This window comes from Lepidochelys kempii, unplaced genomic scaffold (assembly GCF_965140265.1).
Source record: "Lepidochelys kempii isolate rLepKem1 unplaced genomic scaffold, rLepKem1.hap2 scaffold_83, whole genome shotgun sequence".
Taxonomy (NCBI): Eukaryota; Metazoa; Chordata; order Testudines; family Cheloniidae; genus Lepidochelys; species Lepidochelys kempii.
Window position 1 is genome coordinate 524,109 of NW_027333647.1, and position 15,597 is coordinate 539,705.

General features: G+C 50.7%; 1 protein-coding gene across 1 annotated transcript; it reads right to left on the reverse strand.

Annotated features, from left to right (window-relative positions):
• Window positions 1–2,510: 2,510 nt before the first annotated feature.
• Window positions 2,511–7,416, reverse strand: LOC140904830 (phospholipase A2 inhibitor and Ly6/PLAUR domain-containing protein-like). The gene is made up of 4 exons (XM_073327158.1): window positions 7,368–7,416; window positions 5,211–5,360; window positions 4,802–4,945; window positions 2,511–2,671 (listed from the first exon to the last, which is right to left on the reverse strand). The coding sequence occupies exons 1-4, from the start codon at window positions 7,414–7,416 to the stop codon at window positions 2,511–2,513; spliced, it is 504 nt and encodes a 167-aa protein (XP_073183259.1).
• Between the last annotated feature and the right edge of the window lie 8,181 nt (window positions 7,417–15,597).

Here is a 15,597-nt window from a genome sequence, read left to right on the forward strand (position 1 = left end):
CAACTGCAGACCATTTCTCCTTGTTCTGTTGTCTGCCACCACTGAGAACAACTGAGCTCCATCCTCTTTGGAAACCCCCTCAGGTAGTTGAAGGCTGCTATAAAATCACCCCTCACTCTTCTCTTCTGCAGACGAGAGAAGCCCAGTTCCCTCAGCCTCCCCTCCTAAGTCACGTGCCCCAGCCCCCTAATCATTTTCCTTGCCCTCCGCTGGACTCTCTCCAATTTGTCCACATCCCTTCTGTAGTGGGGGGCCCAAAACTGGACCCAGTACTCCAGATGTGGCCTCACCAGTGCCGAATAGTTGGGAAGAATCACTTCCCTCCATCCGCTGGCAACGCTCCTACTGATGCAGCTCAAACTGCCGTTGGCCTTTTTGGCAACAAGGCCACCCTGCTGACTCATAGCCAGCTTCTCAACCACCCATCCATTCTCATCTCATCCCAGGTCCTTCTCTGCAGAAAGGTTGCCAAATACCTGCCCCCTGCGGGATCGGCTGGGGCTGCCCCATGACATCCTGGTGGGCCCGGAGATGGGAGATTTCACAACCCTGCATGGGACACTGGCTGATCAGATGATACCAATGTGTCTTGAGGCCAATTCCCTTGTGCATTAGTGCAGATCAGTGGTTCTCAGCCAGGGGTCCAGGTACACCAGGGGTACACACAGGTCTTCCGGGGGGAACATCAGCTCATCTTGATGCTTGCCTCATTTTACAACCGGCCGCATTAAGGCACGAGTGAAGTCAGTACGAGCTAAACTGTCGACCCCTTGTTCATATTGCTCTATATACTCTACACTGAAATGCCAGTGCAGGATTTGTCCTGTGTTCCCACCGAGTTATTTTATAATGGCGGAAATGAGAAAGGAAGCAGCTTGTCAGCAGCAGCATGGCCATGACATTTTGCATTTTTATGGCTGGTTTTGTGAGCAAGTCGTTTTTAAGTGAGGGGAAACTTGGGGTACCCAAGACACATCAGACTCCCGCAAGGGGTACAGCTGTCTGGAAAGGTCGAGAGCCCCTGGCCTAGATCAAAGGCATGGCGAAGGTAGAACAGTGTGTTTGGAGTTTCAATTTCATGAAAACCAATGGGCCGTGGTATGGTTTTCTCTTCCCCATCTGCTGTTTTCGCGGAGTAACAACCATTCACCCTGAGCACAGCCCTGGGACTCACTGACCCAGCAGAGACGCCGGAGGGATGCTAAGGAGGAACTTTAGCACCAGAAAAGTGCTGACCCCAAAGGCAGGGGCCATCGTGTGTGCTGACCGCCGCGTTCCTCCCTCCCCCCCATCGAAGGCAAAGCCCAAGTGGGTGGGGGCCCTGCCAGCTTGTTCTCTGGGAGAAGAAGCTGTAAGGATGGATTCAGGGAAGGATCCTGCCTCGCTGGGCTGGCTGGACTCTTACAGGGACCAGAACGGGATGCAAAGCGGGGATCCCCGGAGACCGTCTGGGGGCACCTGAAAAGACTTGGGAGAATGGCAGTTTCTCCCATCACCGCCACCGTTTGGAATTACAGACTACAACTCACCTGGGTATGAATTTTACCGGCTTTAACCCCTCGTGACCCTCATTCCCTTTCCTTAGCTCACAAACCTTTAGCGAGTATCCTACAGACCTGGCTGCCAGCGTTGCCTTTGGTGGAGGATCTGGGGTCCCGGGGCTCTGGGGTAAGTGACCGGTCTCCTGGGGCTGGGAACAACCTGGGTGGGCTGGTTTGGGGTGTACGTGACCTTTCCTCACAAAGTCCGGCTTGTCTGAGAGTATCTGAGGGGACTGGCTGTGACTCCGGGGTCAGACGGGGGCAGCGATCCAGGAGTTCACGCTGGGTGAAATCTGCTCACAGAGCACCACCGGTTGGGGGGATCTGCCCTGTTTCCTGACACCTTCCCTGAGCCCGGCACTCCCAGTGGAGCCGCTCCAGAGAGCGGGACGAACTGAGCCCTGCAAAATCAACCTAGAAGGACATTTCTCCCCTCCAGGGCGTTCCCGCCTGCCTGGACAGCTGGGTGAGCCACAGCCTCTCCTTCCCACAGCCCTCCTTCCCCAGCGGAGCTCAGCCAGCCGGTGCCTTTCCCCCAGCCATGGGCCTTGCCTTCCGGGAGGGGGTCCAGGCAGGACTCCTGGGTTCCATTCCCTGGCCCTGCAAGGGGAGAGGGGTCCAGTGGTTAGAGCAGGGGGCTTGGGAGCCAGGACTCCTGGGCTCTATCCCTGCCTTTCAGAAGGGAGTGGGGTCTGGTGGGTTACAGGGTGGGGTACTGGGAGTCAGGACTCCCGGGTTCTCTTCCTGCCAGCATCACTTGTGCACAGATAGGGGCGGGGGGGGGGCCTGGTACGGGACGGTCAGGGGACAAGGAGTGAGGGGGCTGCTTTCCCCACAGCTTGCTTTATTCAGCCAATGCACAAAAGGAACCCGCAATCCCCCCCAAAGAGAAGCAGCAGCCGGAGGCTGCTGAAGGGAGGTTCACTGCAGCCCAGCACGCAGCAGAAGGGGAGGACGCCAGGGCAGGGCTCAGGGCTTCCCGATGCCTCCCCCGGCCCTGGGAACTGGGTAGCACTTGGCCTGGAAGAGCCACTCCAGCGCGCCCCGGGCGTATTTCTTCTCTCCCGCTCTCTTCACACAGGCGCCAGGGGAGGCACATCCAACCGCAGCCCTCCTCAGGGTGATGCCAGCTGGACGGGGGGAGACAGACGTGATCGGGGGCTCCCACATTCCCCCCCCCCCGACCCCGAAGAGATCTCTCACACACTCCCCTCCCAGCAGGACTGCACCAGGCTCTGCAGGCATAGGAGTCTAGTGCTCTGAGCAGGGGGCTTTAACTACGTGAGAACATAACAGAGGAACGGCCCCCCTGGGTCACACCAAAGGTCCATCTAGCCCAGTATCCTCTGGCCAATGCCAGGTGCCCCAGAGGGAAGGAACAGAACAGGGAATCATCCAGTGATCCATACCCTGTCGCCCATTCCCAGCTCCTGGCAAACAGAGGCTAGGGCCACCATCCCTGCCCATCCTGGCTGTAGCCACAGATGGACCTGTCCTCCAGGAACTTCTCTAGTTCCTGTTTGAACCCTGTTATAGTCTGCACCTTCACAACTTCCCCCAGCAATGAGTTCCACAGGTTGACTGTGTGTTGTGTGAAGCAGTACTTCCTTTTATTTGTTTTAAATCTGCTGCCTCTGGTGACCCCTCGTTCTTATGTTAGGAGGAGTAAATAACACTTCCTTATATACTTCCTCCACACCCTTCAACCTTCTCTAGACCTCAATCATATCCCCCCTTAGCCGTCTCTTTTCCAGGTTGAAAAGTCCCACTCTTATTAATCTCTCCTCATGTGGCAGCCGTTCCATCCCCCACATCATTTTGGTTGGGCTTTTCTGAAGCTTTTCCAATTCCAATATCTCTTTTTTGAGATGGGGCGACCACATCCGCACGCAGTGTTCAAGCTGTGGGCGTCCCATGGATTTATACAGAGGCAACATGCTATTGTCTGTCTTATTCTCTGTCTTTTACTTAATGACTCCCAGCATTCTGCTCGCTTTCTTCACCGCAGCTGCACATGGGGTGGATGATTTCAGAGAACTCTCCGCAATGACTCCAAGATCTTTCTTGAGTGGTAAATTCGACCCATCATTGTGTATGTCTACTTGGGATTACGTTTGCCCATGTGCATTACTTTGCATTTATCAACCTTGAATTTCATCTCCCGTATTGTTGCCCAGTCTCCCAGTTCTGAGCGATCCTTTAGTACCACTTCGCTGTCTGCTTTGGACTTAACTATCTTGAGTAGGTTTGTATCTTCTGCAAATTTTGCCACCTCACTATTTACCCCTTTTTCCAGAACATTTTGGAATATGGTGAATAGCACTGGGCCAAGTGCAGATCCCTGGGGGACTCCCACTATTTACGTCTCTCTGTTCTGAAAACTGACCATTTCTTCCTAACCTTTTTTCCCTATCTTTTAACCAGTTACTGAGCCATGAGAGGATTTTATCGCATGACAGCTCACTTTGCTTAAGAGCCTTTGGTGAGGGAGCTTTTCAAAGGCTTTCTGAAAATCTAAGTACACTATATCCACGGGATCCCCCTTGCCACAGGCTTGTTGAACCTTTCAGAGAATTCTAGTAGATTGGTGAGGCATGATTTCCCTTTACGGAAACCATATTGACCCTTCCCCAACAAATTATGTTCATCTGTGTGGCTGACAGTTCTCTTCTTTCCTATAGTTTCAATGAGTTTGCCCTGTACTGAAGTCAGACTTATTGGCCTGTAGTTGCTGGGATCATCTCTGGAGCCCTTTTTAGAAAATTGGTGTGTCATTAGCCATCCTCCAGCCATTTGGGACAGAAGCTGATTTAAATGGTAGGTTACAAACCACAGTTAGTAGTTCTGTAATTTGACATTTCAGTTCTTTCCGAACACCTGGGCGAATCCCATCTGATCCTGGTGACTTATTACTGTTTAATGTATCAATTTGTTGCAAAACCTCCTGTAATGTCTCCTCAATCTGGGACAGTTCCTCAGATTTGTCACCACAAAAGAATGGCTCAGGTTTGGGAATCTCCCTCCCATCCTCAGCTGTGAAGACCGATGCACAGAATTCATTTAGTTTCTCCGCAGTGGCCTTATCCTCCTTGGGTGCTCCTTTGGCATCTCGGCAAGAAGGAATCCAGAGTTCTCTCTGCAACTCTGCCAGGGGAGTGGAGTCTAGTGGGTCAGAGCAAGGGGCCCTGGGACTGAGCCAGGACACCTGGGCTGCACCTCGTGCTCTGTGTTCAGACCCCTCCCGCATCTGGAGGACTTACCCAGTTGAAATATCCCAGATTCCTCAACACAATGGTCCTCGGCACCAGTGCAAGCCAAGGGCTCGTTGTCCTTACAGCTTCCTGTCCACAGTGTGAAGCACGATGGGCACTGCCGGCCGTTCGGGATGGAGCTCACAGTTGGCACTGAGAACAGTCAGACACACACAGTCAGCCAGGGGTGGGGAGTCACCACACGCTGGGCTCGATCCCAGCTCGGGGAAGGGAGTGGGGTCTAGTGGTTAAAGCAGGGGGGCTGGGAGCCAGGACTCCTGGGTTCTGTCCCCAGTTGTAGGAGGGGAGTGGGGTCCAGCGGTTAGAGGTGGGGGGTGGGGTTGGGAGCCAGGACTCCTGGGTTCTCTCCAGGCAGGTGTGGCTGGAGCAGGGCTCTAGGTTTGCAGCCGACACACACCTGGGATGGCCCCGGCATTGCAGCCGTCGGTGTCACAGCAGGCGATGTTCGCCCGCACAGTGACATTGTGCGCGTAGGTGACCGAGAAGGGACCAGGCTCACAGTTCTTGGGCTCTAGGCACGATTTAGCCGTGTAGGACAAGGATCCCTCTGTGGAAGAGAAACAGAGCATCACCTCTGAGCTCCCCAATGGACCCCCAGCTGCTCCATCCTCCCCTTTTGTTCCATCCACCCCACCCCCAACTAATCTCATCTCCCCACCCCTGATAAAATCCTCTCTTCTGTCTGATCCAGGCCCCACAGCCGCCCACTGCAATTCCCCATCTCATCCCATCCCACGTCTATGATATTATCTTTCCAGACTGAGCAGTCCCTGCTCCTGGAAAGGAGCGGAGTCTATTGGTTAGAGTAGGGGGAGGGGCTGGGAGCCAGGACTCCTGGGTTCGACCCCTGGCTTCAGGAGGACAATGGTGTCTATACTTAATAGGAATCTTCTTTCACTCACCCGGCCTGAACCTTGCCACGACAGTGACGCAGGTCCCTTCCGAGGGGGCGCAGGGCTGCAGGGGGCCGGAGCACGATTGCTCTTCGGACACACACACCTCGCATTGCAGAGCGCTCCCTGGAGGTTGGAAAAATCCCTTCTCAGTACAAACCCCGGCTCCCCACCCCACCCAGGCAGTGCCCGTGGGTGAAATACCACCAGGAACCAAGAGGTGGCGCTGTGGGAGTTGTTACCACCAATGCCTTCTCACTGAACGTGTGGGCAGGCAGATCTTGGAGAAATGCCACCTGCTTTTGCAGCAGTTCTGCCCAGTTCCATTTAACTCTCCGGATGGGGAAAGGCATCTTGCTAGCTGGTCATTTGTATCTTACTCAAAACCACAGACAAGTCTGTTTGCTGCCTGAGTGTCTGTGGCTACAATACATTTTCACCTGCTGACGTGGCTATCTGGGGTGCAGCTTGTGCCTGCGAACAAACCCCACACGTCTGTGTAGACAGAAAACAAGAATTCGGCTGCTCTGAAGAGGGGTTTCTGCCTGGCTTTGCGGTCAACCTTTCTCACACACGCACACACCCCGCCGTCACTCTCTGCTCCAGGCCTCTGCCTCTCAGAGTTACGTCAGCTCAGCCACACTTGACTTCAGCCCACTTTTCATCGCTGATCCTGCCAATTCTCTTCTTCAGAATACAATTGACGCTTGTTAAGCCTTTGGATTGATGGCTGTTCGTCTCCAGCCAGCGATCCCAAGAGCATAAACTCTTTCCTCTCCAGAGCGTGGGGGCCTTTAAATTCATTACGTGAGCATAAGGTAGTTTTAAGAAAGAAAGAAAGAAAGAAAGAAAGAAAGAAAGAAAGAAAGAAACATTGATTTTCCCACTTTGGTTTTTTTAGAGCTTTCATGTGGAAACATCAATTAAACCTCAGAACACCTTCCCCTGCCCTTTTATGTCCCTAGATGGTTGCAAAGTTATATTATCCCTATCAAAGAAATATGGAAACTGAGGTAGAAAAAAGATGTGTTCAATTCAGGGTTAGAACCAAGAAGACAGCTGAGAAGTCCTCACTCCTGACTCCCAGCCCGCTCAAACCCACGAGATCCCACACCTCTTTCAGAGCCACGGACAGAACCCGGGAGTCCTGATTTGCAGCCATCTCTGCTCAAACTCACTACACCCCAGCCCGCTTCTACAGCTGGGGAATGAGCCCACAAGTCCTGGCTCCCAGCCCCCCCCCCTTTGCACCCCCATTCCCCTTTCAAACCCGGGGAATGAAGCCAGGAGTCCTGGCAGGAATCTCAGCGCTGACAGGCAGGGGAACATTTCTAGGCAGGACGACATGTGGACGGGGGTGCTGCTCCTCATCGGGATGACCCCAAGCTCGGGCGAGAGCTGGAGGAGGAATGAGAAGAAGGAAGCACAGACGGACTCAGACCCGCTGGCCAGGCCCCTAGTGTGCGCTGTGGGAGTCCCAGACTCCAATCCCTGCTCTCCCCGAGTCAGCCGGGGGACGTGGCTCCGGGTTTTCCTCTTGCTGGTTTTACCCACAAATTCCATCCTGACCCTAGAATCCACCATCGACAGCAGCACTTTCCCCAAGTGAATTCCCGACCCCACCACCCGGCTCCCTGTGCCCGGGGACGGACGGGACTCACCTGTGGCCAGGAGAGCGGACAGCAGGCAGAGGGGCAGAGCAACCCACATGGTGCCTGGATGTTAGCTGCAGTGACAGAACAGTGAGGAAGCATCTGGCTGTGGTTTTATCCGGCAGGATGGCAAATACCTGCCCCCTGGGGGATCGGCTGGGGCTGCCCCATGACATCCTGGTGGACCCGGAGATGGGAGATTTCACAACCCTGCATGTGACTTTGGCTGATCAGGTGATGCCAATGTGTCTTGAGGCCAATTCCCTTGTGCGTTAGTGGAGATCTGTGGTTCTCAGCCAGGGGTCCGTGTACTCCAGGGGTACACACAGGTCTTCCAGGGGGTACATCAGCTTATCTTGATGTTTGCCTCATTTTACAACAGGCCAGATATAAAGCACTAGTGAAGTCAGTACGAGCTAAAATTTCCTGACACAATGACTTGTTTGTGCAGCTCTATGTACTATCCACTGAACTGTAAGAGCAATATTTATATCCCAGTGGAGTTATTTTATAATTACATGGTGGAACTGAGAAAGGAAGCTATTTGTCAGTCACAATGTGGCCGTAACACTTATGTATTTTTAGAATAACATAAGAAAGGACCTGTCATAAATATAAAGAGAAGGGGAACCACCTTTCTGTCCCCGGTGCTATAAAATCCCCCATGGCCAGTGGAAAAAACACTTTCACCTGTTGTCATAAATAGAAAGGGAAGGGTAAACTCCTTTATAATCCCTCCTGTCCAGAGGAAAAAATCCTCTCACCTGTAAAGGGTTAAGAAGCTAAAGGTAACCTCGCTGGCACCTGACCAAAATGACCAATGAGGAGATAAGATGCTTTCAAAAGCTGGGAGGAAAGAGAAAAAACAAAGGGTCTGTGTCTGTCTGTGTGATGCTTTTGCTGGGGACAGAACAGGAATGGACTCTTAGAACTTAGTAAGTAATCTAGCTAGGTATGTGTTAGATTATGATTTCTTTAAATGGCTGAGAAAATAGCTGTGCTGAATAGAATGGATATTCCTGTCTGTGTGTCTTTTTGTAACTTAAGGTTTTGCCTGGAGGGATTCTCTCTGTTTTGAATCTAATTCCCCTGTAAAGTATTTGCCACCCTAATTTTACAGAGGTGATTCTTTTCTACTTCTATTAAAAGTCTTCTTGTAAGGAAACTCAATGCTTTTTCATTGTTCTAAGATCCCAGGGTTTGGGTCTGTGGTCACCTATGCAAATTGGTGAGGATTTTTACCAAACCTTCCCCAGGAAGTGGGGGGCAAGGATTGGGAGGATTTGGGGGGAAAGACGTGTCCAAACTATGTTTCCCAGTAAACCCAGCTAAAGTTTGGTGGTGGCAGTAGAAATCTAGGGGCAAAGGACAAAATTAATTTGTACCTTGGGGAAAGTAAGCTTAGGAGATTTTCATGCAGGTCCCCACATCTGTACCCTAGAGTTCAGAGTGGGGAAGCAACCTTGACATGGTGGCAGAGTGGTGGGATTAACCTGAAATCATTTTGAGATCAATTTGAGATTTTTTTGAACCAGCAAAACGGATTTTAAAAAGGAATTTTTTTTTCCTTTGGGGCTGCTGGAAAGGAGGTCCAACTGAAAGCAACTAGAAAAGGAGGACTTGTGGCACCTTAGAGACTAACCAATTTATTAGAGCACACAAGTCCTCCTTTTCTTTTTGCGAATACAGACTAACACGGCTGTTACTCTGAAACCTGAAAGCAACTAGTTTTTTCTCCGCTTTGGGGCCAGAGCAGAGACAAAAGGGGATTATCTTTGTGAATAGGGGTTTTTTTTTTAGGATTTTGATTTTTTTTTCGAAGGAGCACAGATTTGAACACATTTTTTTTTCCTTTGGGGCTGCTGATAAGCAGGTTTCCAAGTAGTTGGAGGTTTTTTGCTTTGATTTGGGGCCAGAGCAGAGACAAAGGGAATTGTCTTTTTCTGTAGGCTGACAATCACTATCAGAGAATAGGTATCCTATTCCAGCACAGCAAAATTTTACAGCCAAGTTTTGTTTGTTTGTTTATTTCCAAACCTCGGCTGTAAAGTTAGTTAAAAACAGAGAGGTTCGGATGACAGAATCCACGGCTCAAGAAACGCTGGAATTAGCCAGATTTCAGGCTGAGGAAAAACAAAAGGAACATGAAAGACAGATAGAACTCATGCGGCTGGAGAAGGAGGTACAGGAGGTTGCCCACAGGAGGGAAATGGAGGCAAGGAAGCATGTGGAGGAGGAGAAGGAAAAAGAGAGGAAGCATGAACTGGAGATGGAGAAGGTAAAGACTCAGCAGAATATACCAACAAACCCTAGCAATCCTTCTCCAGGTAGCACTTCCCATCCCAGAAAGTTCCCCACCTACAAGGCAGGCGATGATACCGAGGCCTTCTTAGAAAACTTCAAAAGGGCCTGCCTTGGGTACAGCATCCCTACAGACCAATACATGGTAGAGCTGAGGCCGCAGCTCAGTGGACAATTAGCTGAGGTGGCGGCTGAAATGCCTAAAGAACACATGAACGAGTATGAACTGTTTAAATCCAAGGCGATAGTCAGAATGGGGATAACACCCAAGCATTCTCGTCGGAGGTTCAGAGCCCTAAGGTGATAACCAGACGTGTCATTTACCCGACATGCCTACCACATTGTGAAACACTGGGATGCCTGGATATCAGGAGCAAGTGTTGAATCTCCAGTAAATTTGCCCTTCCTAATGCAAATGGAACAATTCTTAGAGGGTGTTCCTGAGGAAGTAGAAAGATACATCCTAGATGGGAAGCCCAAAACTGTAATCGAGGCAGGAGAGATTAGAAACAGATGGGTAGAGGTGGCAGAGAAGAAGAAAACTGGTCGCAGTTGGAGCGGAGACCAGAAGGGACAACCCCAGACCACACCCTATTGCCAGGGGCCGCCCAAGGCCCCAACTGCCTCCCAAAGAACCCTCCAGACACCTTATCGTCCCACCACCCCGTTCTCCCGCAACCCACCTCACCCCAGTGACCCGTCAGCTGGACGATGTTTTAAATGTAACGAGCTGGGGCATGTAAAGGCCAACTGCCCCAAGAACCCCAACAGATTACAGTTCATTGCACCGGAATCAAACCAAAGATCCACAGGCCCAGATACCCTTGGAGTGGAGGAAAACTGTGAATGTGGGCGGAAAGAAGGTCGCCGAGTGGAGGGACACCAGAGCACAAGTGTCAGCTATCCATGCTTAATTGGTGGACCCCAATTTAATCAACCCAGAGATCCAAGTGACAATTCAACCTTTCAAGTCCCACTCTTTCAATTTGCCTACAGCCAAATTGCCTGTCTAGTACCAGGGCTGGTCAGGAATGTGGACATTTGCAGTCTATGATGAATATCCCATCCCCATGCTGTTGGGGGAAGACTTGGCCAATCATCTGAAGTGGGCCAAGAGGGTGGGAATGGTCACCCGCAGCCAGGCTAAACGAGCCGTGAGGCATAGCTCTGTTCAGGAAACTTCTATCAGGAGCCGGTCAGAGGTGATGGACCTGGACCCCAGGCCAATGTCTGCAACAGCACTAGTGGATCCAGTCCCAGAGACCCAGACGGAACCAGTCCCAGAACCAGAACCAGAGGAACAACCAGCACCAGACCCATTGCCAGCACTGAATCCAGTACTTGCAACCTCAACACCAGAGGGCCCCACCGAACCTGAACCAGCAGCAGCCCATAACGCTACACAAGAGGCTCAGCCAGAGCCTGAACCCCAACATAGTGTCCCAGCGGAGAGCGGTTCACAGTCAACGGAAACAGCCCCATCCCCTACATTGCTTCCAGAGGGACCAAGCATAGGTCCACAATCCAATGAGGAACTGATGTCTCCAGCATCAAGGGAACAGTTCAAGACCGAACAGGAAGCGGATGAAAGCCTCCAGAGAGCTTGGACAGTGGCACGGAGCAACGCATCGCCTCTCAGCTCTTCTAATCGATCCAGGTTTGTTGTAGAAAGAGGACTTTTATACAAAGAAACTCTTCTGGTGGACACCAGGAAGACTGGCATCCTCAGAGACAGTTGGTAGTTCCAACTAAATACCGGGCCAAGCTCTTGAGCTTAGCCCACGATCACCCTAGTGGCCATGCTGGGCTGAACAGGACCAAAGACCGTTTTTGGGGGGCCATTCCACTGGGAGGGAATGGGCAAGGATGTTTCTACCTATGTCCGGTCTTGTGAAGGATGCCAAAGAGTGGGAAAACCCCAAGACCAGGTCAAAGCCCCTCTCCAACCACTCCCCATCATTGAAGTTCCATTTCAGTGAGTAGCTGTGGATATTCTGGGTCCTTTTCTGAGATCCAGAGGGAAGCAGTACTGACTGACTTTCATGGATTTTGCCACCCGATGGCCGGAAGCAGGAGCTCTAAGCAACCCCAGGGCTAAAAGTGTGTGCCAGGCACTAGCAGACATTTTTGCCAGGGTAGGTTGGCCCTCCGACATCCTCACAGGTGCAGGGACTAATTTCCTGGCAGGAACTATGGAAAACCTCTTGGAAGCTCATGGGGTAAATCATTTGGTTGCCACTCCTTACCACCATCAAACAAACGGCATGGTGGAGAAGTTTAATGGGTCTTTGGGGGCCATGATACGTAAATTCGTAAATGAACACTCCAACGATCGGGACCTAGTGTTGCAGCAGTTGCTGTTTGCCTACAGAGCTGTACCACATCCCAGTTTAGGGTTTTCCCCATTTGAACTTGTATATGGCTGTGAGGTTAAGGGGCCATTACAGTCGGTGAAGCAGCAATGGGAGGGATTTACACCTTCTGCAGGAACTAACATTCTGGACTTTGTAACCAACCTACAAAACACCCTCCGAACCTCTTTAGCCCTTGCTTAAGAAAACTTACAGGATGCTCAAAAAGAGCAAAAAGCCTGGTATGATAAACATGCCAGAGAGCGTTCCTTCAAAGTAGGGGACCAGCTCATGGTCTTAAAGGCGCTCCAGGCCCATAAAATGGAAGCATCGTGGGAAGGGCCATTCATGGTCCAGGAGCTCCTGGGAGCTGTTAATTACCTCATAGCATTCCCCACCTCCAACCAAAAGCCTAAGGTGTACCATATTAATTCTTTAAAGCCCTTTTTTCCAGAGAATTAAAGGTTTGTCAGTTTCCAGCCCAGGGAGGAGACGACGCTGAGTGGCCTGAAGGTGTCTATTACAAAGGGAAAACTGTTGGTGGTGTGGAAGAGGTGAACCTCTCCATGACCCTTGGGCGTATGCAGTGACAGCAGACCAAGGAGCTGTGCACAAGCTATGCGCCGACGATCTCATCCACCCCAGGACTGACTGAACGGGCATACCACTCCATTGACACAGGTAATGCTCACCCAATTAAAGTCCAACCTTACCGGGTGTCTCCTCAAGCTAAAACTGCTAAAGACCGGGAGATCCAGGATATGTTACAGAGTGCATGGGCATCTCCAGTGGTTCTAGTTCCCAAACCAGATGGGAAGATACGTTTTTGTGTGGACTACCATAAACTGAATGCTGTAACTCACCCAGAAAACTATCCAATGCCACGCACAGATGAACTGGGGCGGGCCCAATTCATCTCTACCTTGGACTTAACCAAGGGGTACTGGCAGGTACCGCTAGATGAATCCACCAAGGAAAGGTCAGCCTTCATCGCACATCTCGGGCTGTATGAATTTAATGTCCTCCCTTTCGGGCTGCGGAATGCACCCGCCACCTTCCAAAGACTTGTAGATGGTCTCCTTGCGGGATTAGGAGAATATGCAGTCGCCTACCTTGACGATGTGGCCATATTTTTAGATTCCTGGGCAGAACACCTGGAACATCTACAAAAAGTCCTTGAGCGCATAAGGGAGGCAGGACTAACTGTTAAGGTCAAGAAGTGTCAAATAGGCCTAAACAGAGTGACTTACCTTGGACACCAGGTGGGTCAAGGAACTGTCAGCGCCCTACAAGCCAAAGTGGATGCGATCCAAAAGTGGCCTGTCCCAAAGTCAAAGAAACAGGTTCAATCCTTCTTAGGCTTGGCTGGTTATTACAGACGATTTGTACCAAATCGCCGCCCCACTGAGAGACCTAACCAAAAAGAAACCGCCAAATGCTGTTCAGTGGACCAAAAAGTGTCAGGAGACCTTTCACCAGCTTAAAGCGACACTCATGTCTGACCCTGTACTAAGGGCCCCAGACTTTGACAAACCGTTCCTAGTAACCACAGATGCGTCCGAGCATGGTGTGGGAGCAGTTTTAATGCAGAAAGGACCTGATCAAGAATTCCACCCTGTAGTGTTTCTCAGCAAAAAACTGTCTGAGAGGGAAAACAACTGGTCAGTCAGTGAAAAAGAATGTTTCGCCATTGTCTACGTCCTGGAAAAGCTACGCCCATACGTTTGGGGACGGCGTTTACACCTGCAAACCGACCATGCTGCACTACAGTGGCTTCATACTGCTACGGGAAATAACAAAACACTTCTTCGGTGGAGTTTAGCTCTCCAAGATTTTGATTTCGACATCCAACACATCTCAGGAGCTTCTCACAAAGTGGCTGATGCACTCTCCCGTGAAAGTTTCCCACAATCAACTGGTTAAAACCGTCCTTGAGATGTGGAAAAGATTGTTAGTCTTTATGTACTTGGTAGTATATTTAGAGGTGCATGTGTCTTATTAACTCTGTTTTTCCTAGAGCTCCAGGAAGAAATCCTAGCCACCATTTCACCCTAGCTGAGATTTGGGGGACGTGTCATAAATATAAAGGGAAGGGTAAACCCCTTTAAAATCCCTCCTGGCCAGAGGAAAAATCCTCTCACCTGTAAAGGGTTAAGAAGCTAACGGTAACCTCGCTGGCATCTGACCAAAACGACCAATGAGGAGACAAGATACTTTCAAAAGCTAGGAGGAGGGAGAAAAACAAAGGGTCTGGCTCTGTCTGTATGCTGCTTTTGCCGGGGATAGAAAAGGAATGGAGTCTTCGTACTTTTAGTAAGTAATCTAGCTAGGTATATGTTAGATTATGATTTCTTTAATTGGCTGACAAAAGAACTGTGATGAATAGAATGACTATTCCCGTCTGTGTGTCTTTTTTGTAACTTAAGGTTTTGCCTAGAGGGAATCTCTATGTTTTGAATGTAATTACTCTGTAAGGTATCTACCATCCTGATTTTACAGAGGTGATTCCTTTACTTCTATTAAAAGTCTTCTTGTAAGAAAACTTAATGCTTTTTCATCTTTCTAAGATCCAAGGGTTTGGGTCTGTGGTCACCTATGCAAACTGGTGAGGATTTTTACCAAACCTTCCCCAGGAAGTGGGGTGCAAGGGTTGGGAGGTTTTTGGGGAAAGACGTGTCCAAACTACGTTTCCCAGTAAACACAGATAAAGTTTGGTGGTGGCAGTAGAAATCCAAGGGAAAGGGTAAAATTAATTTGTACCTTGGGGAAGTTTTAACCTAAGCTGGTGAAGGTAAGCTTAGGAGGTTTTCATGCAGGTCCCCACATCTGTACCCTAGAGTTCAGAGTGGAGAAGGAACCTTGAGAATGGCGTAGGGATGCTAACGAAGAACTTTAGCACCAGAAAAGTGCTGACCCCAAAGGCAGGGGCCATCGCGTGTGCTGACCGCCGCGTTCCTCCCTCCCCCAATCGAAGGCACAGCCCACGTGGGTGGGGGCCCTGCCACCTTGTTCTCTGGGAGAAGAAGCTGTATGGATGGATTGAGGAAACCCTGCCTCTCTGGGCTGGCTAGACCGTTACACGGACCGGAACCGAATGCAAAGCTGGGATCCCTGGGGACCGTCTGGGGACACCTGAAAAGACGGGGGCAGCGATCCAGGAGTTCACAGAGGTTTAGATTGGATATTAGGAAAAACTTTTTCACTAAGAGGGTGGTGAAACACTGGAATGCGTTACCTAGGGAGGTGGTAGAATCTCCTTCCTTAGAGGTTTTTAAGGTCAGGCTTGACAAAGCCCTGGCTGGGATGATTTAACTGGGAATTGGTCCTGCTTTGAGCAGGGGGTTGGACTAGATGACCTTCTGGGGTCCCTTCCAACCCTGATATTCTATGATTCTATGATTCTATGAGAGCACCACCGGTTGGGGGGATCTGCCCTGTTTCCTGACACCTTCCCTGAGCCCGGCACACCCAGTGGAGCCGCTCCAGAGAGAGCGGGACGAACTGAGCCCTGCAAAATCAACCTAGAAGGACATTTCTCCCCTCCAGGGCGTTCCCACCCGCCTGGACAGCTGGGTGAGCCACGGCCT